General features: G+C 60.1%; 2 protein-coding genes across 15 annotated transcripts in view; one reads left to right on the top strand and one right to left on the bottom strand.

Moving 5' to 3' along the window:
• Positions 1 to 9,357: 9,357 nt before the first annotated feature.
• CUNH8orf90 (chromosome unknown C8orf90 homolog) lies at positions 9,358 to 13,318 on the bottom strand. Its single transcript, XM_073892676.1, has 2 exons — positions 13,201 to 13,318; positions 9,358 to 9,839 (listed from the first exon to the last, which is right to left on the bottom strand). Exons 1-2 carry the CDS (start codon positions 13,265 to 13,267, stop codon positions 9,358 to 9,360), a joined length of 549 nt encoding a protein of 182 aa, XP_073748777.1. The 5' UTR covers positions 13,268 to 13,318.
• An 8,327-nt stretch (positions 13,319 to 21,645) lies between these two features.
• Positions 21,646 to 22,416, top strand: part of LOC112823703 (maestro heat-like repeat family member 5) — a 70,659-nt gene continuing 69,888 nt past the window's right edge. For 11 of the 14 annotated variants that reach the window (XM_073893285.1, XM_073893289.1, XM_073893288.1 and 8 more), the window contains exon 1: positions 21,646 to 22,085. In XM_073893285.1, coding sequence (XP_073749386.1) covers positions 21,937 to 22,085 — 149 coding nt within the window. In that variant the 5' untranslated portion in view covers positions 21,646 to 21,936. The remainder of the gene's footprint in view (positions 22,086 to 22,416) is intronic. The other 3 variants (XM_073893287.1, XM_025871528.2, XM_073893280.1) reach the window with 1 other exon arrangement.

The raw sequence follows: 22,416 nt of genomic DNA, 5'->3' as shown, positions 1-22,416 counted from the left end.
AAGGGCTTAGCCTGTGAACATGATCAAGGCTCAGTCCATGGCTGGGATCAGGGATCAGGACATTGCCAGGAATAGCACAAAGTCTATAACCAGGGTCAAGGCTCAGTTGGTCCCCAAGATCAGGGCTCAGCCTATGACTAAAGTCAGGGCTCAGTCTATGACCACAGTCAGAGTTCAGTGTTTGGGATTAGGGCTCAGTACGTGACCAGGATTGGATTCAATGTTCACCAGGGATCAGGGTGCTTGCTCCAATCAGGGGCAGGTCTCAGCACGTGACCTGGGTCAGAGGTCAGCGTGCGGCCGGGGTCAGGGCTCCGGCCTCACCGAGAGGGGGGATGGGCTCAGTGGCGCCACTCGGCATCCCTGCCAGGCTCCGTGTCTATGTGGCCGTCAGTGGAGTGTCAGCTAAGGAGAGATCTCAAGGAATTGGCTGTCACTCCTGACAGCAAACCACACTTGTTTTGCCTGATTTTTTTCTCCCTTCCCCTACCCTGAGCCTAGCCAGGCAGCAGGGGAAGGTGTAATTAAAAATCAGGTTTGTTAACACGAACACAACGTACATAATATTTAAAACATCCAAGCGCCTTTAACTCGCTACCGACGTGCATTTGCTCATTAAGCAGGATTTTTTTTATGGCAGCAACACTGCAAATAGCTCTTATTAAAATGCTCAAAACGCCATCTGGTCCTTAGCTGAGACTCCGAAGTGCGCGGAGGTGGCCCAGCCTGCCTGGGGACTTGGAGATTCCCAGCAGAGCGGCACGACCAGTTTCCCCACCCGGTCCTCCCGGGGGTCCTCTGCACCTCACTTCACTTCATCCCAGCACACAGATGAGGAGCCGGCAGCTGGGCCCGGGAAGACACTTGCCCGGATCGGCACAACTGTGGAGAGGAGACACGGGGGCGTGAGGCTGCGTCTTTCTGGCCCGGAGACCCAGGCTCTCTCCCGGGAGGATGGGGTTTGATGAGAGGCAAGGAGCCAGGGCAGCCTCGCCAATCGATGGGGCTGGGACGGAGGACAGGGAGCGAAAGAAGCCGGACTGGCCCAGTCTGGATGCTGGGACACCACGGCCTGGGGCCCAGCTCTGTGGACGGGGCAGGAATCCACTCTCTCACCAGGCTGTGGCCCTGGGGACCCACAGAAAGGGATTTGCAAATGGTCCTCCAGGATGGGGAAGGGCTGCCCGGCCTCCTGAGCCACCTGGGGGCTGGGCCATGTCCCGCGGGCTGTGGCCGAGCCCCTGAAAGGGAGGTCTGTGCTCCTGCCCAAACTGCTGCCTCTCTGGCTCCAGAACCAGAGATCTGATCCCAGAGGAGCAGGGATCCGTGCTAAACCCAGCCCGCACAGGCCCCGGGGATTGCCCGCATCTCGCCAGGCTTGGGCATCTTCCGTTGCTCCTCGTCCTGCTGCCTGTGCCTGCCCTGCTGGTTCCTCCAGGCCCCTCCACCCGCAGGGCGAGCTCCCTGTCTCAGGACAGACATGCAGACAGAGAGGACCCCCACTCTGCCCTCAGGTGGTTTGCAGGCCCAGGGCAGGTCAGGCGCTGGCTGGCTGGCCTCGGTGGCATGTAGGCTGCCCCCACCCAGCCACACCCACAGCACTGATTGTGGCTGGGAACTGGCATCTGGGTCCTTCAGCCATCACGGAGAGGAAGCCGGCACCCCCAGCCAGCCTCGGCCACAGCGGGAACCTGTCTGCCATCGCCCAGTGATGTGGCGGGGGTGGGGGGCGGAGTCAGCGTTGAGGGCAGGGGGGTGGGGCTCCTACCCCAGTCTGAGGTTCTAGCGGGCAGCTCAGCTCACCTCACCGACACATGCGAGCACATAGCATCTGCACACCAACTCAGCCCTGCCAGCAGCCGACAGCACCCAGCTGAGCAACAGTCGCTCAGACTGGCAACCTCCCTGGGGAGTGAGCCCTGGGGGATCCCAACCTGGGGTGCGGGAGGGGCCAGGGAGGCTTCCTAGAGGAGGTGTGATCCAGAGACCGCCTGAGCCAGAGAGATGGAGAGGAGGGGGAGCAGGGAGGTGCTAGGGCTCCTGGGGTGGGGGTGGGGAGGGGGAGGAGCCAGAGACTCCCCAGGGCCACGGGGTTGGGGGGGGAGCAGATCCAGGGAGGACAGCCACCACACTTCACCCGTGAGCCACAGGCAGGACTTGCAGAGCACACCCAGGAACACAGCTTGGAGGCAGGGAGGCTGAGATGAGGGGAATGGGAGGCAGGAGGGCCCCCCCTCCGCGCACTGAGTGAGCTCCCCGCACCCACTCACCCCTCCGCTTCTTCTGCACCCTCCTGGGGGCCTTGCAGACATAGCTGTCCCTGGGGATGGAAACAAGTTTGGAGCCCCAAACAAGGCCCCCAAACCCGCTCGGCCTCAGTTTCCTCATCATTACGGTGGTCCTCGAATCACAGAGCTCGGAGAGTTGCTCCAACAGAGAGTGGCTGCATGGGTGGAAGCTTCCAGAACCGTATACAAAAAACACAGCGGGCGCAGATGCCCAGACACACACGCATGCACACACGTGGATGCGTGTACACACGTCTGTGCTCACACAGACACACCCAWCCACACTAGCAGGCCCACACGCMCACAGGTGCATGCACAGACACACCCATCCACACTAGCAGGCCCACACGCCCACAGGTGCATGCACAGACACACCCATCCACACTAGCAGGCCCACACGCACACAGGTGCATGCACAGACACACGCCAGTACTTGCACACGGCACTCGGAGCTCAGCACACCCATTCTTCTCATGCCCCAGTCTCCACAGCTGTGGCCTCGGGCAGGATTAACAGGCATCAGACACACACCCTGATTCTAAGAAAACAGGGACCCGATATTCCTGTTAATAAACCCAATAACACATGCTCCAGTAAAAAGTCACAAGCAGACAGTCCTCTCCGCCGTCCCTTTGATCAGGGCTCTGGGTCCTGCTTGGGGAGCCTGCCCCGCACCTGCCCCAGACGCGCTCCGCCCCCGCCTCCCTGCACGGACCTCTGGAGAAGCCTGGTGTGCACGCTCAGATCTGGGCCCGGGGCTTGGCAGGCATGGCTCCTCCCCTGCCCCGTCCCCAAGCAATAAGTGACAGTTTTTAGAAAGTGTCAGTGTATTCCCAGCTGTTGTTGCCAGAAAAAGGAAAAAAAGAAAAAACCTTCCTTGGTTTCAAGGAAACTCACAACAACTTCAGAAAAACACGTGAACATGATGGATGTGCTCATTTCCCTGAAGATTCAGCCAAGGCCAGAGGCCCCGCGTTTGGCACATGCGGTTGGGGCCACTGGAAGTGGGCCGGGCGGGGGGCCGGGGGCCTTGTCCGGGTCTGGCATGGCTCCTTCCCGGGCAACGCCAAGCTTCCTGAAAGGAGCCACCCTTTATTCCCAGGAATAACGGCTCTTGACATAAACGAGTCCCGCTAGCAATTAGCCGTGATTAATGCAGAGCTTCACCACAGAAGCAGAGGAAGTTCATAGTCCCCGGGAGGAGGTGGGCGACAATCGCATATTCATGGATCTGGAACAAATGTGCGTTTAAGGGGAGTGGGGGAGGCTCCCTGGGACTTCTTCCAGCCCCAGCTCTTGGCCTGGGAACGGGCTGAGATGCAGCGTGGCCGTGACTGCGGACAGGACCGGGGTCAGGGGAGTGAGGCCCACCCCGGCAACTCCCCACTGTCAGACCCAGCCACGGGGAGGCTTTGGGCCGAGACCTGGATGAGCCACACCTGGGCTGAACACAGACACACATCGGCCCCTTCGGCCCCCATGATGGCTTGACCCCACCCCGTGGGGAGACACCCCATCACCCCACTTCGCAGATGAGGACTCCGGAGCTCAGAGAGGTCAGGGAGCTTGGCCACCATGCAGGGCCATCCTTGGGAGCACAACGCTGGAGCCAGAAGCCTGCTGGGTCACTCTCCGCCCAGCCATTGTGGCATTCCTTGGTTTCCCCAACTGAGAAGATGGGGATGTTGGGGACTCACCTAGTCTGGGGCTGGGATGCTGCCGGGCACCCCCTGCACCCTGCCTTCACACCTGTCTCCTGGGGCCCACGTGAGCCCAGTGACACCTGAACTTCAGAACCCTGGAAGCCTCCTGGCCCCTGGCCTCCTAGGTGGAACCTAACCTGGCCTCTGCTGGAAGCCACCCCTCCCCTGCCCCCATCAGGCCCCGAGATTCCTGTCAACTCTCCCATGGTGGGGAAAGAAGGGCTGCTGGAGCCGTCAGCAACTCTTCTTACTGTAATTTCAGGGCTCATTGGTGCTCGGTAATTAAAGGGCCATAGGAGAACTCATCGCCCCTAACTCAGCATTAGGGCCTGAAATGGGCCTCAGCAGCTCCACCAGGGACAGTCCCCACTGCACAGAGAAGAACCAGGCTCCCGGACAAGTGTCAGGGGCCCACCAAGCCGAGGGGCTGCGGGTGCACCTCTCCTGGGCTGTGAGTGACTCAGCCACCATGAGACAAGACCTCCTTCTGTGCTGAGCCTGTGTCCCCCACACACCCGTTAGCCTGCAGGCCTTCAGCGGACTCCCACCTCTGTGGATGAAACTCCATCCCTCCCACTGCCCCAGCCCAAACTTGGGCATCCCTGACTGCTCTCCTCCCCTGCTTCCCGTCCAACCTTCAGGAAACCCTGCTGCCCACCCACTCAGCTCTGATCTCCAGCAGGTTTGCCTAGATTCTCCCAGCAGCTCGGCCTCCGCTCGGCCCGCCCCCAAACTTATTTCAACTCACAGCAGCCAAACAATCTTTCTAGACCTTCCAGACCTTTCTTCCCAACCTTTCCTTCGTTGTCACTCCACACACCTAAGGGAGCTTTCAGACACATTTCCTGATTTGCCACCAGAAACATGATGCCTGCGTCTGTCTGGGTCCCGTGCGCACACCTGGGCCACACACACGAGGAGTAAGTCTTCTTCATCCCCAAGAGCCAGACTAGTGCCCTGCCGCCACGAGAAGGCATGTGTGATCTCTGCTCCCAGCCCCCACCCTGGGACAGGAAGAGCCGCTGCAGGTGCCCCCAGGCCAGCCCTGGGCCTCGGCATGGTGGAGGAGCTGGTCACTGTGGCAGAGGGACTCATGCTGGTAGTAAACGTCCTAGAAGTCACAGACCTCATGGTGCCCAGGACTCTGTGGCCAGCACTAGTCACATCGGTGAACAATGCGAGTGACCACCCAGAGCCGATCTGGCCAGCCCACGCCAACGCCCATGGCCTTGACCTTGGCGTTGAGCTCTTCATCCAGACGGCCGCCTACAGCCTCTGCCGGCCCAGCCTTCATTGTCATTCCAGGCCAGTGCCTTTTCCAAGGCCGAACAGGGGCGTTATCTAAAAGGGGGAGGGACACAAGTGGGTCCTCACGGCAACTCAATTAATCCTCTATCGGAAATTCTAACACAATCAATTTGGGGAGCAGGCCGACATCATAACACAGTAATTAGGAACAACTTTCAACTCTCAGCTTCCTTTGAAGATTGTAATTGCAATTAATTAAACATCCTCGCTGCTCCTCAGAGTCTGTTCCAGAGGAAAGTGGAGCAGAGACGGGGGTGGGGGGGTTGCCCCGACCCCTGTTCTCAGCAGCCCAGGAATCTAACAGGGAATACAGAAGGGCGTGATGCCCCTGTCTCCCTGGGAAAGCCTGTGGAGATTGTGAGGGAGAGGACCCCAGCCTTGGGGCTCTGAACCAATGCCCCGGGATCCTGACCTCTCCCCCAGGCCCCACCTGCACCCTGAATGGAAGGTGGGCCCCAGGCTCTGCAGGAGACACAGTCACAGGCAGCCTCAGCCCCAGGGGCAGCAGCAGGACCCTGGACAGCGGAGGGGCGGCCACCCTGGCTTAACACAAGGGGACGAGGGATAGACGGTGGGAGAGTGGACAGTCGCAGTGGAAACACTGTCCTCTCCCTGTCAGGCTCTCACCGTGGGCCAGGCAGGGCCCAGGGACCTGACCGACAAGACCCGCATCCTCCCACAGCCCAGGAGGAGGACCCACAACCCAAAGCCCCAGAAGGAGTGCTGGCCAAGGGCTGCCGAGTCAGGAGAAGAGAGACTCAGTATTCCCACAAGGCCTGTGCTCCCCAAAACCTGGCTATAGCCGCTGCTGCCCCAGCGAGTACCAGTGCCCAACATCACAGGGGTAGGCCCCTGACACCAGAGCCACACAGTCCAGCCCACACCACCCAGCCGGATTCTCAGGTGGCAGATCTTCCGGGAACTCAGTGGGAGGAAGGTGGGGTGAAGTGTTGCCACCTGGATCCAGGCATTTCCTTCCAATTTACAAAAACGATTCTTCTTATAATTCTAGCTCCAGTTCCTAAGACTCAAAAGCCAGCCAAATGAGGAAGACAGTGAAGCCAAACATGAGAGGCACATTGCCCCCGAGGATCATGCCTAAGGAAAGCTAGGGCAATTGGGCACAAATGTGCTCCGAGCATCCCAGCAGCCAGAGCAAAAAGGGCAAAATGAGGGCTCCATGGCGCCCCCTGTGGGATGGAGAGAGGCAGAAGAAGCTGAGTCCCAGCTGCAACTGCCCACACTCTCACTGCAGGGACAGCAGGCAGGGTGTTGTCCTAACCCCCAACCCCCGAGCTTCCTCATGTAGGCAGTGTTTCTCCTCCCTGAACACTCAGCCCCAGCAGTGGAGCCAGCACCGAGCTGGTGTCAAAAAACAAATTAGACTTTCAACCCCGCTTTACACTACAGGGTAGAAGTTCATTTTTCTGACCATGCTTCTCCATGGGACCAACATATCTAACTGGAAGAGAAAATGTGTGGTTTGGCAGGAAATGTCAGCCCTGGGGCCAAATCCTAGTGCTCACATCTCCTGGCTGAGATGGACATGGTGGTCATTCCATTCTATCAGCCCTTCCATTCTGCCCTACCCCAAGGCTCACAGTGCTCCAGGCCTTATTCTTACAATCCAGTCAAGAGAACCCCACACCCTGGCCATGGGGATTGATTCAGGTAACACAGCCTTAAGCCAGTTAAGGCATGTTACTGAGTGAATCAAATCTTGCATCCTGGATCAAACCTTACCTTGAAGCTCAGTTTACTTCTAGATCTTCCAGTTATATGAACCGTTTTTGAACCTTTTGTAGTTTAAGCCTGTTGGAGCCTGGCCACGGTTTTAACACGGAGTTCTAATAATACACGGGTAAGCCCCGTTCCCCTCTCTAGGTCTCCGTGTCTTCAGCTGTCTGCCGACCCCATGGAAGTGCCATGAGGATGAAATGAGGGTGTGATTGTGGAAGGCTTTGGAACTGAGAACCCCACACACCTGTGAAGAAGATGGCTCTTGGTCGGTCCCGGCAGCTCCCTTCCTGTGCACTGGGCCCTGGCCCCGCAGCCCCTGCCTCCAGCCCTTGGACAGCTGAAGCTCTGGTATCTCCCAGCCTTTGCCCGCACCCTCCCTTCTGCCTGGAGCACCCTCCCCCAGCAGGCATTTGACTGCTTCCTCCCATTTTTCCAACCTCAGTATAAACGCCACCTCCTCCAAGAAACCCTTCCTGACCACCCTGTGTGAAATATGGTCTGTCCCTACTCATTTTCTTCCTGGCACTTATTGCCATGTTTTACTTTTTTATTTTAATCACGTCAGTGTCTTTATTAAGTTACTCATCTGGGGTCTTGGTGCCCTAGGTCAATGCCTCTCAAACTAGTGGTGGTAAAGGACCAGCGTTTTCATTTCCAGTCTGTCCCTAATACTGTCATAAACTATATTAAAAATACATTTCTAGAAAATGTTTTACTTAAATACTAAACAGAAACCCCAAATTTTTGTCATTACTCTCTGCAGTCATAAAACTACTCTGCCAGCTTGTTTCAAGAGTTTTTAAATGGTGACTCCATCTCTGCTGTTTTGGGAGAGGTGCAAGCTCAGTCCCCACAGGGCAAGCAAAGCCGTCAGAGTAACGACCCCAGGAGGTAGCTATAAACCCCTGGCTTCCTTGCCCCTGGGGTGGGGCATGCGTCAGCTCTGGGGGGATCCCCAGTTGCCCAGAGTGTTAAGTCCCTGGGCACCACACCTGTTAAGGGCTTCCTTCCCTTCTCTGTCACTTCCCCGCTCCTCCACCAGTGTGTCACCTCGCAAATAAAGTGCACTCGAGTCCACGTTTAGGGACCACTTCTGGGTGTACCTAAACAATTAATACACAACATAGGATGTACAATACCTAACGTCATTACTGCTGTCGCCCTACTGTGAGCCAAATGCATACATATTACAAAGCAACTGTTGTGCATCTCAATAAAATGGAAAAGACAAAGTCCATGGGTGCAAGGAGCTTGGAGTCCTGCGGGGATCTAAGGGAACCACCAGTGGGAGAGGAGGAAGCTGGAGACCCCTCTTGCAGAGCCGAGAAAACTTCTCTTCCAGAGGTGAGCACTTCCTGTCACTGGTTCTCCAGCAAGCCAAGCAAGGCTCTGGAAAAACCACTTCTGCCCACGACTGGGAAGCTATAAATAACTCCCGGATCAGAAGAAAGGAAAAAAGAACTCTGGTTCCATCTGCACTGGAGTGAGAATGCACCCTCCCAGCGCGCCGACCTCCCCTGCACACCTGGGGTCCAACCCCACGCGCCCAAGAAGAAACCTCAGCCTTTGGTCCCCAGGTCTGCGGAGGAAGCCGCCAGCCGGCCCACAGTAGACAGGCCTGTCGCCGCGGAGGAGGCTCGCTCACCCGTGGTTGTTCCGGGCTCACAAGAGGCATTGGGGGGCATAGGAGGAGGCACCCCTTCTCCCCAGAGCCAACAGGGAGGGCGGCAGGGGAGCAGCCGTTCTGGGGACTGCTCCATGCGGCCTTCCTGCCTTAGCGGCCCTGTCCCTGCCATGTCCTCTCCGCCACCCACCCTGCACTCTCCACTCCCCATATCCTTTTCTGCCCTGCACCTACTGCCCTTCCCTCTGCCTCTCCAGCTCCCCAGACCCCGAAGCCCCTGTGTCTTGGAAAAAGGAAACACCACTGAACTGGAAGTTGGGTATACAGACCGATCACAGATGTTCCTTGCAGGAACCAGGACCTCGGTGTCCCGACCTGTGGGATGGGCGCGCTACTCCCCACCACGGGGCTGGGGCTAGGATCCCAGGGTGTAGGCCCTGCGGGTGGACGCCAGGCCGCCGCCACCCCCATCCCAGGTCGGGTCCCTCGGACAGCCCGCCCCGGTTGCCATGCGGATTTCACTCGTCACTCACTCTCCGCTGGAGACCCGTGTGGATCCCCGGCAGCACCGGTGACCACGCCTGGCCCCGGGGTCAGCCCCTTGTCCCGCCCTCGCCGCCTGTCCGGGGGTGTCCAGCAAAGAGCCTGGTTGGTTGAAGCGGAGCAACTCTTTATTGACAGCGTGCGGCGCGGGCTAGCCCAGCCTGGGGGCGCCGCCGGGGGTGGTGGCCTCGGGCCCCGCGGGCCCCGGAAAGGCGGAGCCGGAGCCGGGCCCCGGCGCCAGCAGCAGCAGGCCGGGCCGGGGCGCCCCCGCGCTGGCGTAGCTCAGGGCCAGGCGCTCCAGGCGCCGCTTGCGCACCGCCGCCTGGGCCGTGGCGTGCAGGGGCCGCAGCAGCGCGGGGGGCGGCGCGCCTGGGCCGCGCAGCAGGAAGTCGAAGCCCGCGCGGTCGTGCGGGTCGTAGAAGAGCGGCCCGCGGGCCGGGTCGGGCCCCGGCGGCCAGGCGAACGGGAAGGGCAGCGTGAAGTCCTCGGTGAGCACCCGGATGGCAAAGTCGTCCTCCTTGCCCAGCGCGCGGTAGGCGCGCCCGATGCCGCGGAAGTGCGCCGCCCAGAGCTGCGCGTCGCCGCCGTAGATGTCCGGGAACGGGGGCTCCAGGGGCGGGGGCGCGGCGGGACCTGCCGGGCCCACGGGGCCCCGGGAGTGACAGAGGGCAAGTGACCACGTGCGGGCGGTGCCGCCGGCGGGGGGGGGGGGGGTAGCGAGGAGGGAGTGAGGGAGCCTGAGAACCTGCCTCGGGGCTGGCCCTGGAAGGCGGAGGTGGGACCCCGGGGCTGACAGGGGAGGCAGGAGGCGAATTCCGGAGGGGACAGCGCCCACAGACTAAGAGGGCAGAAAGGCGCCAAAGGCTGCCCACAAGAGTAGGCCGCTCAGCACCGCTTGGGCGGAAAGTTCCAGACAGGGAGGAGCCTGGGGAGTTTGTCAGGGCCTCCTGAACAAGCTCTGGACCCTGGGCTCAGCTCACAGTAGCGGTTGGGGAAGGGCGTGATGTGGTCACTCTCTGTTGAAAACTGATCCTAGGCTGTGCAGAAAATGGACTGTGGGAGCCCAGCGTGGAGGTCGGATCAGGCCCCGGGGAGGATGAGGTAAGGACACCGCCAGGAGAAGTGCTTAGCTGGGAGGAGACCAAGAGGCCAGATGCCAGGCCTTGAGGATGGAGGTGGGGAGGAATCGGGGGTGACAACAGGTTCCCAGCCTGGCACAGCGACCCTGGGACCCAGGGGGAGGGGCAAGCAGCCCCAGGGGATAGAGGAGTCAGGTTGGGAGGTGAATTGGTTCTGTGTCTGTTGGACACCCTCCCCTGGGAGCACATCAACTTTCCTGTGCCTCAGTTTCTCCCTCTAAAAATTGGGAACAATCAAGCCTGTTCTGCCACCCTCACAAATGAGATGGCATTGAAGAACCTACTTTGTCACTGGAGAGTGATTTCCTAGCTCAGCCCCATGGCTGTAGCAGAGCCACCGATCCCCCGGGGGTAGAGGGGGCGGACGCGGCTCTGAGCAGGGCCGTGGACAAGGCCAGAGGGGCCACTTCAGGGAGCCATTGTGCTCAGCACCGTGGACAGCTCCAAGGTGGCCTTGGCAGGGGCCTCCCACCACTGGGCTGAAGGGTCCTGTCTCCATCCTGCCGCCTGCCTGCCCTGCAGGCTTCTTGGGGGAGCGGCTGGGTTTCAGTACCAGTGGGTGGCACAGGGCTGTGGGGTGTTGCCGTGAGTTGGGAATGAAAGAAAGCTGCAGAGAAGAGAGGAGTTCTGGATGCTGCCCCCAGGAGAGGAGAGGGGAGGGCCCTGGCCACATGAGAGGAGTGCCACCTTCTGCCTTGCGTGTGGCCAGGTGAGCTGATCGTTGTGGTGCAGACAGGTGAGGTGGTAAGGGCAGCAGTAAGGGGACCATGAGGAAGCCCGGGCAGGAATGCGGGTGAAGGGCTGGTGGCTCAACCACAGCTGCAGGGGGAAGCGCTCAGATTGTGAACGTGGCTTGAGGATGGAAGGACTGGATTTGTTGATGGAAAGGGTGGCGCAGGGGAGGGGAGAAAAGGGGAAGATGCTGGACCCTAGCACCTGGAGGAAAGGAGGAGCGATGGGGTGGGGAGTCAAGAGTCTGATTTGGGGCAGGTGCTGGTGGCCTCTAGACAAGCCAGGGACGAGGTGTAGAGGACAGTCAGCTTGGGAGTCTGGAGTTGGGGCAAAGGCTCCAGGCTGGAGCTCTAGACACCTGGGAGATGGAGCTGAACGAGGCCACTGGGCCAGAACGTGAACAGAGAAGGGTCTGGGGCCCCCGCTGTCAATAGGTCAGGGAGAGGAGGAGGAATAGGCAGTGATGCGGGAGGGAGCCAGGAGCACGAGCAAGCCTAGCGTGGGTCTCTGGGGGCCAGGCGCGGAGGAGGGGCGCTGCTCAGCCCAGAGATGCTGGTAAGTCCCATCAGACGAGGCCTCAGAGCTGACCCCCCGTCTGGCAAGCAGGAGGTCATCCGTGACCTTGAGCAGACCTGCTTTAGTGAAGTGCCGGGGAAGGAAGGGCAGGTTCCAGTGGGCTCTTGAGCGAGTGGGAGGGGAGACGGGGAAGCAGCAAGTATAACTAACCTTTGTGAGGAGTTTTGCTATAAATGGGGAGCAGAGAAACAGGAAGGTAGCTGAAAGGGAAGTGGGGTCAAGAGACAGGGTGCAACAGCATGCTTTTATGTTGCTGGAAAGATCTAGCAAGGGGAGAGGATGTCACGCTACTGGAGAGAGAGGGTGGGGGATGGCCCTGAGCAGGCAGCAATGTCGGCCTTGCTGGCCCTGCTCCTCCTCCTCCTCCTGGCTAAGAGCAGGGATTGGGTGGAAGAGCCGTGGGCACAGACACAGGTGGGCAGGTGCCTGTGGTGCTGGGGACCCGTGGGAGTCCTCTTCCAATGGCTTTAGTGTCTTCAAAGGGGGAGCAGGGCCAGCGGCGGAGTGGGAGGGGGGCGCACTTGGAGCCAGAGAGACCGGACAGAGGGAGGGATGCGGTGGGAGCCAGCAAAGACCAAGGCCCCTCAGGCTCACAGTCAGGAATTTAAAGAGCATTAGCGGGTGAGTTTATCCCCAGCTCGGCTCAGCTGTATGGGTGCAGGCGGGGCGTGGGCGGGGAGCTGGGGGTTTGCCAGGCTGGTACAATAAAACACAGAGGGCCCAGGGAAAGAGGGTGTGTGTGTGTGTGTGTGTGTGTGTGCGGGTGTGTGTGCGGGTGTGATGATCATGGCAGAGCTGGGTGAGAAGAGAGGGAGGGAGGGAGGGAGGCAGGGCAGGTGGAAGGATGCAGAACGTGCTGGAAACAGTGGACTGTGGCTCGCCCAGGAGGGCAGGAATCCTGCTCTGAGGGCCTGAGCTCGGGAGAGACTCTGGGGAATGGGGTCAAGGCCAGGCTGCAGTTCGGGTGCTGACAAGGCCAAGGGCATGACAAGGGTGAAAGTGGGGGTTGGGGAAAGGGGCACAAGATGCTCCAGAGGAGTCTGGAGAACTGAGGGGCCAGGGTAAGGGAAGACATCAACAAAGCATTGCCGCAGAGATGGAGGGAGGGGCAGGGCCAGAGTCCCAGATTCAAGGGGGTGGATGATTGCCCCTCTCCAGGAGGGGTAATGGGTGTGTACTTCTGAGGACCTGGGATCCAGCACTGGGGTTTTAAGGAGGCAGTGAGGGAGGGGGGCAGAGAATGATCTGGAAGGGCCCTAAGGAGTGAGGAGAACCCTTGGCCCACCTCGAGGCTCAGGGGTCCAAGGGCTGCAGGACCCCTGGGAGGGCTGCAGGGCAGTGGTCCTAGAGGAGATCAGGAAGAAGGGAATGTTAGGGGTGAGGTCAGTGCCCCCCCCACCCCCGGCCCTGTCCCGCTGCGTGACCTTGGCAGAGCTCCCCCGCAGGAAGAGAGGGTGGGATGGCAGCTTCCTCTCCCACATTCTCAGAGCCCTAAATGCCAAGGACACCCCTTTCTCCTCCATCCCTCCCCCCACCATGTGACTTACCTGGAGTGGCTACAAGAGGAGGGGGCAGACCTGCTGGGCTGGGGTCCCCCGAAAGAGGGGAAGCCATGTCAGCAACCGGGGATCAGGCTTGTTTACCTGGCTGCCCAGGAGACCAGGGGAGGGGCCTTCTGGGGGAGAGAGAACATTGCAATTAAAGGGGCCTCACCTGGAAGTGGCCTGGGGCCGGGAGGGAGAAGGGTAAAGGGGGGTTGGTGGCTCCCTCCCCCGACACCTCTGCATCTCACCTGGCCCTGCTCAGGAACCATCCGACCCCACCCTGGCACTCAGACACGTCTGGGCCCCTCCCCACTAACCCACCGAGGTTCAAAGGCCCCCATGCCTCTTCTTCCCCTGTCGCTTAGCTCAGTCTGGTGTCCACAACGCCCATCGGGCATGCTCACAAGGCATCAGAGCCCAAAATCCATCCCACAGGCATCCCACCAGTATTCGGGGTCCGAGGGTCTGCGGATCAGCAGCCCTGTCTTCAGCAACTCCAGTAGTCCCGTGAAATGGGTCAGACCAGGCCCCTGGCCTCAGGGCACCTGATGGGTTCAGGTTCCCTCAAAGTGGACCAAGCCCTGGTGAGGGAGCGGGGACAGGAGCCGTCAAAAGGAAGGTAGCCCATGACATGCGCATGGTGGGTGCTGACCACTGGGGGACAGCCTCGAAGTCACCCCGCCCTCCAGGGGTTCACCCTGCCCGGGGGGGTGGGGCATGTTCCCCAGCACTGCGGCCTGCCAGGGGGCTCCAGTGTCCGTACTCGGGGAAGACGGGAAAGGGCTGGATGCCCAGCTCAGACTGTCCCAAGTGCACTGAAGGTCACACGCGCCCAGGGCGGTGCATTACCACAGCCCACTGTCTGCTGGAAGAGCACAGCGACTGGGTTGGCGAGGGCGTCTTCCAGAAGCCTGGCCCCTGCATCTCCACATCTCTTCTACAGTGCAAACTCACACTCATCCTTTAGGCCCTAGCTCACGCTGCCTCCTCCAGGAAGCCCTCTCTGCCTGTTCCGTACACCTCAGAGGCCCACAAGACCCAGCTGGCCCTCCCACTGGAAGTCACATGGGGGTTGTGCCTTCCTTGGTTAGAGACCTTGGGTTAAGCTAAACACGCTCACTGCAGGCTGGGCAAACCACATTACCTCCCCGGGCCCCAGTTTCCCCATCCATAAAACAGGGCTGAAGCAGCCTACACACCTCAGTGAAAAAATTAGTGTAAGGGGGGGGTGCCTTGGTGGCTGTCAATTAAGCGTCCGACTCTTGATTTGGGCTCAGGTCCTGATCTCAGGGTCGTGGGATGGGCCCCTGTGTCGGGTTCCCTGTGCTCAGCAGGGAGTCTGCTTGAGTCCCTCTCTCTGTCCCTTCCCCCCGCTCGCTCATGCTCTCTCTCTCTCAGTAACTAAATACATAAATAAAATCTTTATTAAAAAAAAATAGTGTACCGTAGAGGAGGGATGATATAATGTGACGGAACCGGAAATGCAACGACAGGGTTACAAAGAACGGCCCCCATCCCTGCGGACGGGCTTCCTGACGACCTCGGGACAGGATCTCACGGTTGAAGAACCTCCAGTCCCTGAGCTGATGGGACTAAGGCTGGAACCCTCCCCAGCTCTTCTCTGCAAGCCCTTGCAAGTGCGTTTGACACTCACCAGCAGAGAGGACAGGCAGCACACGGAACAGAGTCCCCGTATTTCTGAAGCTGCAAGGGTAGGAGCCACACACCCCGTGCACCCTCCAGTGTGGGCCCAGAGCGCAGGTTCTCCTTCCCCCGTGGTGTCTCAGGGCCGGGGAGCTCCACGGCATGAGCACCAGCCCCGACGAGTGTTCCCGGGCCCCGGCCTCCAGCCCAGACGTCCAGGCCCTGAGTGGCGTGGTGGGGTCCCAAGAAGCAGTAACTCAGGGCCCCGTGAGCCCCCGCACGAGGCACAGTACCCTCCTCCTGCACAAGCCCTTTCCCACCCACCAGCGCTTCCGGAGCCCCTGGTCAAGCCAGGCCCGGGGCTGGACATGCAGGCTGAGGGCCTGGCCCTCACGGTCCTCGTGCGGCAAGAGCACAGCCAGCCGTAGGCCCGAGAGCCAGCCACGGGCAAGTGGGTGCCTGTGTTTCACGTGACAGGGACTGTTTTCCATCATCCCGTGCTCCAGCCACACGGGCCACTGAACACCAGCTCTCAGGGCAGGCGGCAGCGCTGGGGGGTGGCTCAGCCATCCACAGCTTGGGGTTACCACAGGAGAAAATAATGCCATTTCTGACATTCTACAGAGCATCACTGGGCACCGCTGGGGACCAGGACCTGCCACGCCGTGGCCGCTCGGCCAGGGTGTATTAGTCAGGGGAGCGGCGGTGACAAAGAGCCCCCGGTACGGCAGCTTCAGGAACACGGAGCACCATCCCTCCTGCAGTGTCTGTGGCAGGCCTCCAGCAGCTCGGCTCCAGAGCCTCCACACCCCAGGGGTGCGGGCTCCCCCCAGCTATGACTCTGCCCCCTCACGAGTGTCCCCTGGTGGGAGGTCACGCCCCATGGCATTCCAGCTGCGAGGAGGGGCCAGAGGCCATCCGGGGCCAGCAGCTTCCTTGTAAGAACAAGAGGAGAAACTGCACTTGGACGCTCTAACTTCAGGGGCCAATTGGGTCCCCAGGCCCTCTTGGCTGCAGGGGAGGCTGGGATATGTAGCCCACACCTGAGCCGTCAGGTGCCAGCATCTGGAGGGACAGCTTCCAGCTTGCCGCAAGAATGCAGACAGGCCCAGGGGGTCTTGGCTTGGGCTCCCCCAAGCACTGTGTTAGTTCCCCAGGGCTACTGTGACAATCACCACCAACAGTGTCACAGGGTCAGCATCAAGGGGTCCGCAGGGCCGCACTCCCTCCAAAGGCTCCAGGGGAGAATCTGTTCCTCGCCTCTCCCAGCTTCTGGGGGTTGCTGGCATTCCTTGTTTGCGGCCACATCGCCCCACTCTCTGCCTCTGTGGTCACGTGGCCTCCTCTTTGTGTATCAAAGCTCCCTCTGCGCCTCTCTCAGAAGGATCCGTGTGATTGCATCAAGGGACCGCCTGGAAAATCTGGGATAATCTCCCCATCTGAAGCTTTCTGACTTAATCCCAGCCCCAAAGTCCTGTTTTGCTGTACAGGATAACAATTCCCTGCTCCGGGGACTCGAACATCAACATCTTTGGAGGGCCATTATTCAGCCGCCCACCAGACCTTAAGGCAAATCATTTGAGGACAAGAGGTCACTTGAGAAGCCATCCCAGGGCACACTGTAGGGGATGGAAGGAGGCTGATCTGGACTGTTACCGGGCAAGTGGTTCTCCCCGGAGCCACCAAGGCTCCATCCCACCAGCTGATGCCCTGGCACCTTCAGCCAGTGGCCTCAGAGCCCCCTCAAGGAAGACAGGCTGGCATTGAAATGCAGCAAGAGGAAATGCCCGGTGACATGGGTGGGGAAACAGTGTCCTCTGCTCCCCAGTCCTCACCTTCAGGAAGCTTGCAGTCTAGTTGGAGAGATAGATAAAAAGCAAGTCAAAGGGGTCCCTGGGTGGCTCAGTTGGTGAAGTGTCTTCCTTCAGCTCAGGTCATGATCCTTGGGTCCTGGGATCGAGTCCCGCATCGGGCTCCCTGCTTAGTGGGGAGCCTGCTTCTCCCTCTCCTCTCCCCTCATGCTCTTTCTCGCTATTTCTGTCTTTCTCTCTCAAATAAATAAAATATTTTTTTAGAAAAAGACAACTTAAGTCAGTAAATAAAAGAATTATCCATTGTGATAAGGCTAGAGAAGGAAACTGTCAGGGAGCTGGGGCAGAGGCAGGGGCTGTGGGGACACCCCATGTACTATCTTGTGGTCCAAGACAGCTTCTTGGGGGAAATAACATTGAAGCTGAGGTTAAGGAAGGACAGTATGTCATGTGAAGGGGGGAGAAAGAGGGTCTGAGAAACCCTTTGCATATGCAAAGGCCCTGTGGCAGGAAAGACACAGTGCTTGAGGAACAAGAACTAGCCCAGGAGGCCATGTGGCTGGTGAGCAGTGAGCTCACCGGAGAAGGGAGAGCACCAAGAAGACTTGGGGACCAATAGGGGCCAGTCCCCTTCTCCAGCTGGGAGTCACAGCCCAAGCGTTCCTTCCACCACCTCCTTGGTCTCGGCCACCTCCCTTCTCAGCAGGGCTCCTGCTGCATGTCTTCCCTTCTCTGCCTCCCCGTCACCAGAGATGCAGGTGCCTGTCTCCTTGACAGGCCAGCCAGGGTGTCCGGGGGAGCGAGCAGTGCCGGGAGAGGCAAGCAGGCCCTGCGGGACTTGCCCGGCGCAGCTTGAACCCCCAGATAATCCCCTCCTGGCGCTGTCACCGCCTCCGAGTTATTTTTAAAATCTCATTTTCAGAAAGTGGAGGAGAAAACCTTTCCCCGCTTTTTTCTGTGAAAGATTCAGAGAGGAGTGTGGAAAGAGGAGTGGACCCTGGAAGACAGGGCGTGTCCCGGGCAGCACACCTGCAGGGACCTGGGGCCTCTGCTGACTCAAGGAGCGGGACCCTCCGGGGCAGCCTCCACAGAGGAGCCCATCTGCTGCTTTCACCCGGCAGGCATGTTACGGGCACCTACTAAGTGCTGGAGCTCAGCAGGGAGAACGGGTCTCCACCTTCATGGGGCACAGGGTCTGGTGGAGACCATGGCCATGAGCCAAGGGCCCGCAGGGGGGCTCCCCCAAGAGCCTGGCCATCAGGAGCAGTGACAGGTGGTGGAGGACAGGGAGGGCGCCAGCATGCATGGGCAGAGCAGAGTGAGCCTGGGTGGGCTGGCAGCACCCAACTGACCCCAGGGGCCGCGGAGCACAGGGGCCTGTAGGGGGCGCTCTCGGGAGGGAAGAGAGTAACTCCCTGATCCAGAAAGTGCTGGAGCCAGGACTGGAGCCACAGAGCCCAAAGCCCGGCGGAGGAAGAGAAGCTGTGAGAAGACCTAGAGCCTGGTGCTGGGATCCTGGCCCCACACTCGAAGCCACTTGAGGCTGGACCTCTTGTGCTTAATGGGTTTAAACATCCTGAGAGGAGGCCAGGTGGTCAGATGGGGCCATTGTGCTCCTGGGGGAGGGTCCTGTGGAGGGAAACTTGTCCGCCTGGCACCTGCTGTCAGTACCCCAGCCTCCCCAGTCCCACCTCCCAGAGGGGCCCAGATGAGCTCATGTTGAAGCAACCTCAGCAGGGAGCCCAGGGAAAGCAGGGGTGGCCTCACAGAGGAGGTGACCTGGGCTCGGGTGGGGGGTTTCTGAGGGCAAATAGGGGAGTGCAAGGGGTTTCTTCAGGAAAGCAGGGGTGTGGTGGGGAGGGTTCGGGTGTTAAAAAAAAAATTCAGAACACTTGTTGAAGAGGGTGAGATGGATTTGTTCCCCTCACAACAGGTGTAGGGACCAGCGCTCCGGAGTCACTCGGGGGTCCAGCGTGGGAGCGATGAGGAAACTGATCAGATGTGGAGGGCTGTCCGGGGTGGAGGGTGAGGGCTTCTTGCTAAAACTGGATGTCACCAGAGGGCACAGATGGGCCCGGGAGAAGGTTCCAGAGCCTGACCAAGCAGAGAATCTTTGTCAAGGGCATTCCAGGGGAAGGCATCACATAAAGCCTCAGAGGCTGACCTGGCTGCAGCTGGGAGCAGGGAGGGGGTGGGGGCAGAGGGGCGGGGCCTGGGCAGCAGGGCAGGGGCTGGACTGCCAGCCCCGGGTGAGCCCCCTCCTCTCTGGGTCAGGAAGAGCATCCCCTGGTGTGGTCCCCGGCAGGAGTGGAGCTGAAGGGAGCCCTGCAGAGGCGCGGAGGCGGGAGCGAGCTGGCGCCTCCAGGTGGGTAGTGGTGTCAGCACCCCTAGGTTGCCCCAGGGTCCCCTCCCCAAACGCCTTCTGGGCTGGGAGGGCTGCTGGGAGGGCTGCTTGGTTGGGAGAGCGGCAGGGATGCTGCTGCCGAGACCTGCCTGGGCCCGCAGCGCCATCTGCCGGCCACGTGGCGAGGCACAGGCGGGCGCCTCCCCCAGGCCCCGCCTGCCTGCTCCCTACGGGGGGTCGGAGGGGGGAGGGGGGAGGAGGGGGAGGGGGGAGGAGGGGGAGGAGGGGCGAGAAGGTCAGCAGGCCGCCTCCGCACCCCCGTCTGGAGTGAGGGGCTCCACCGCTGACCTGACCGCTGTGTGACCTCCGGCCCGGTTCCCACCCTCTCTGAGCTTCGTCCCAATCCAGGGTGGTGAGCGCACCCAGCTATGAGAGGCAGCCAGCAGGCTGGAAGCCCACGTCCAGCAGAGGCAGTGTCTCTGGTGCCAATAGGGCTCCCTAATTCCTGGCAGGTTGGAGGGAGACGGGCACGTGGCATGACCCAGCCAGCGGCGGTTCAACCCTGACATCTTGCCATTTTCATGGCGAGGCGGGGGTGGGGAGAGATGGACAAACGCCAGCTCCCAGGTCTCAGTCGGTGACCCTCCCCATGTCCCCTGGGGCGGAGGTGGGTCCACAGAGAAGGCTCGTCCACTCCCACCCACCCCGGTGTGATGTTCGAATTCCCCGGGCATCCAGCCTCCCCTAAAGCCTGCAGAGACAGGAGTGCGCCACCTCTGAAGAGCTCCTTCATTTTACCTGGCCAGGACTTGCCGAAAGTTCTCCCCCAGAAACGAGGTTGCAGAAAACCTGCCGCGCCATTCATTGATCAGGGCCTTGCAGGAACCCAAAAGGCCCAAGGGGCCCTGGAAAGGTCAGGGCCAGAACCTGCGAGGCCCCCAGGCTTGTCTCCTCCTCTGTCTCCTCCTTTCTGCCTGGACCCCTAAAGGGGGGGATGGGCAGTCCTCGCCCCCCCCAGCCCCAAGGTCTCACTCTTGGCCCCAATTCCAAATTCCCAAGTGGAAGAGAGACTGGTTGGACCATCTTGCCCAATCAGCCTGGCAAATATCTGAAAAGGAGCTCTCTGAAGAAAACCGAGGGTCCTGCTTGAGGCATTGTGTGTGTCCGTGGTGGAAGTCCCCACACCACGGCTGATTTCCCGCTACCGGGGTGGCTGCAGTGCGCCCCGAGTGGGCAGAGGTGCGGGGTGACTCCCCGCAGGTAGGTCCCTAGCTGCAAATAACCCCTAGGGCTCAGTGAAATCTAGTCCAATAATCAGGAAGTGATGAGTTTGGGGTACTTATTACCTGTTTTTAATACAATGCATTTAACTATGAGCTTCTGTGGCTGTATTTAACAACCAACTCTCCACATTCCTGAAAACTTAATAATAATCGTGAGAGCCATTTTGGGGCCACTCCAGCACACCCTTGACCAAGGCCACCAAGCAGAAAGTTTCCCAGGACATGCCCCAGAGGTATCGGAGGACGAGTCTCAGAGAAGGGGCGCTCCTCCCAAAAGTCTGTTCTGGCAGCTTAGCAGGATCCGCCTTTCTGGGGACCCTCCTCCACGAATGAGTGTATGGGCCTAGTTCTTAGCACTCCCCTTCGGCACACTGGCATGGAGGAACTTGAGCTCAGGGTTTCCAGGAAACCAGGGTCCATGCAGACCCTTCCATTTCAGAGTGACCCCAGGGGTGGCTTCACCTCTGAGCCCTGGGGAGAATCACAGCTCCCACCACCTGGGCTTGTGGTCAGGTGTAGGACTCAAGGTGACAAGCTCAGAGAGCGCCGGGGACCTGCGGAGGCCTCGCTAAACCTACCATTGTCCTAACTCACCTCGCCCTCTGCCAGCCTGTCTCCTCCCCTGCCAACTGCAGAGAATCCAGACACCCATCCCATGGGAGTGGTGTGAGGTTTAACCCCAGGCAGACCCGGTGAAGGTGCCCACAATGCCCAGCAGCTATACCGTGTTGGGCACCTGTCCTGCACCAAGCACCGCTCATAGCAAAGCAGATTGAATGTCAGAACCACCTGGGGGAGGGCAGGCATTGCCAGCCCCTGTTTAGAAAGAGGTCACAGCTTCAGAGAGGTCATCCAGCCAGCAGTGCCAAAGCTGGAGTTTGACCCCCAGGGCCCCCATGGCCTCAGGGGTGAGCAGTGGTTGTCTGTTGTCTATGAGACACATGGCTGTTTACAGAAGGCAGGGTTGACTGCACAGTGTGGCCACAGGTGCTAGAGCCCAGGGCCTGGCTGGGCAGAGGGAGATGCTCCTGGGGCTGCAGGGAGCTGCCCGGCAGCGGGTCCCAGCCCCAGCACTCCCTTGTCCCTGCAACATCCTCACCCTCAGCCCCCCACTCATGAACCCCACCTGTAGAGCCTCCAACAGCTGAGTATGGGGACAAGGGGCCGGGCTGGGACCCGCTTTCTCTGCAGCCTTGCATCTGGACTATGGCCCTGTGGGAGGGGAGCTCATAAAGAACCTAATTCTGCCACTTTTCCCTGGTACGGAGCATGTATCAGATATCTGGTGCTGCGTAACAAATGACCCCAAAACTTAGCGGCTTCAAACAACACACAGTTACTATCTCATGGTTTCTTAGGTCAGGAATCCAGGCTTGGGTTAGCCAGGTCTTTGGTCTCAGGGTTCCTCACAAGCCAGAAACAGAAGGGCTGAGCCAAGGCCACATCAGCAATACACACGTACTGTGCCCAGGACAGTGTCCGGTTCCACAGCACTGGCCCTGGGAAACGCCCCAGAACTGGAACCATTGTGACCTCAAGGGTGAGGTCAGGGCCCGCTGGAGCGGGGGAAGGGGAGACACAGAGATAGGGCTGCCCCACCGGGCATGAGGACAGAGCTGGAGGCTGGGGCTGTGGATTCTCCAAACCGCACCCCAACATGGACGGGCAGCATTCGGAAAAGCCACACAGCCACACCACGGCTGATAGGACGTCATCGACCACGTCCCAGAACTCCAGGTCAGTCCGGCGCCAGGCTGGGACATGTGGGAACCCAGAAGGGGACACCCGATGCCCTGCTTCCCACAGGTACGCTGGCTCCATCTTTCAGGAGAGCGCCTCCCTGCAGAACAGCAAGGGGCACCCCCAGGGCGCATCTGGGGCTGAGCCAAGGAAAGAGGGGTCCCTGCGGCCAGGAACAGCGGTGGGTGGCGGGCGGGGTTGGGGTTGAGCTCCCCCTGGCAGCCCTTGACTCGATGGAGAGGAGGCTGGGAAGGAGGCTGTTGCATCCAAATGCGGCGTCAGCGTGTCGCCGTCCACGTCCACACATGCCTCCTGCAGGAGTGAGTGAGGGGGCTGAGGGACAAGACGGGCTGACACTGTGCGCCTGCTTCCCGGAGCCTCGGCTTCGCATCTGCAG

This window comes from Callorhinus ursinus, unplaced genomic scaffold (assembly GCF_003265705.2).
Source record: "Callorhinus ursinus isolate GAN/ISIS: 27379988/994484 unplaced genomic scaffold, GSC_fseal_2.0 scaffold5, whole genome shotgun sequence".
Taxonomy (NCBI): domain Eukaryota; kingdom Metazoa; phylum Chordata; class Mammalia; order Carnivora; family Otariidae; genus Callorhinus; species Callorhinus ursinus.
Note: the sequence above shows the minus strand (reverse complement) of the source record. Positions and strands in the feature narration are given on the sequence as shown.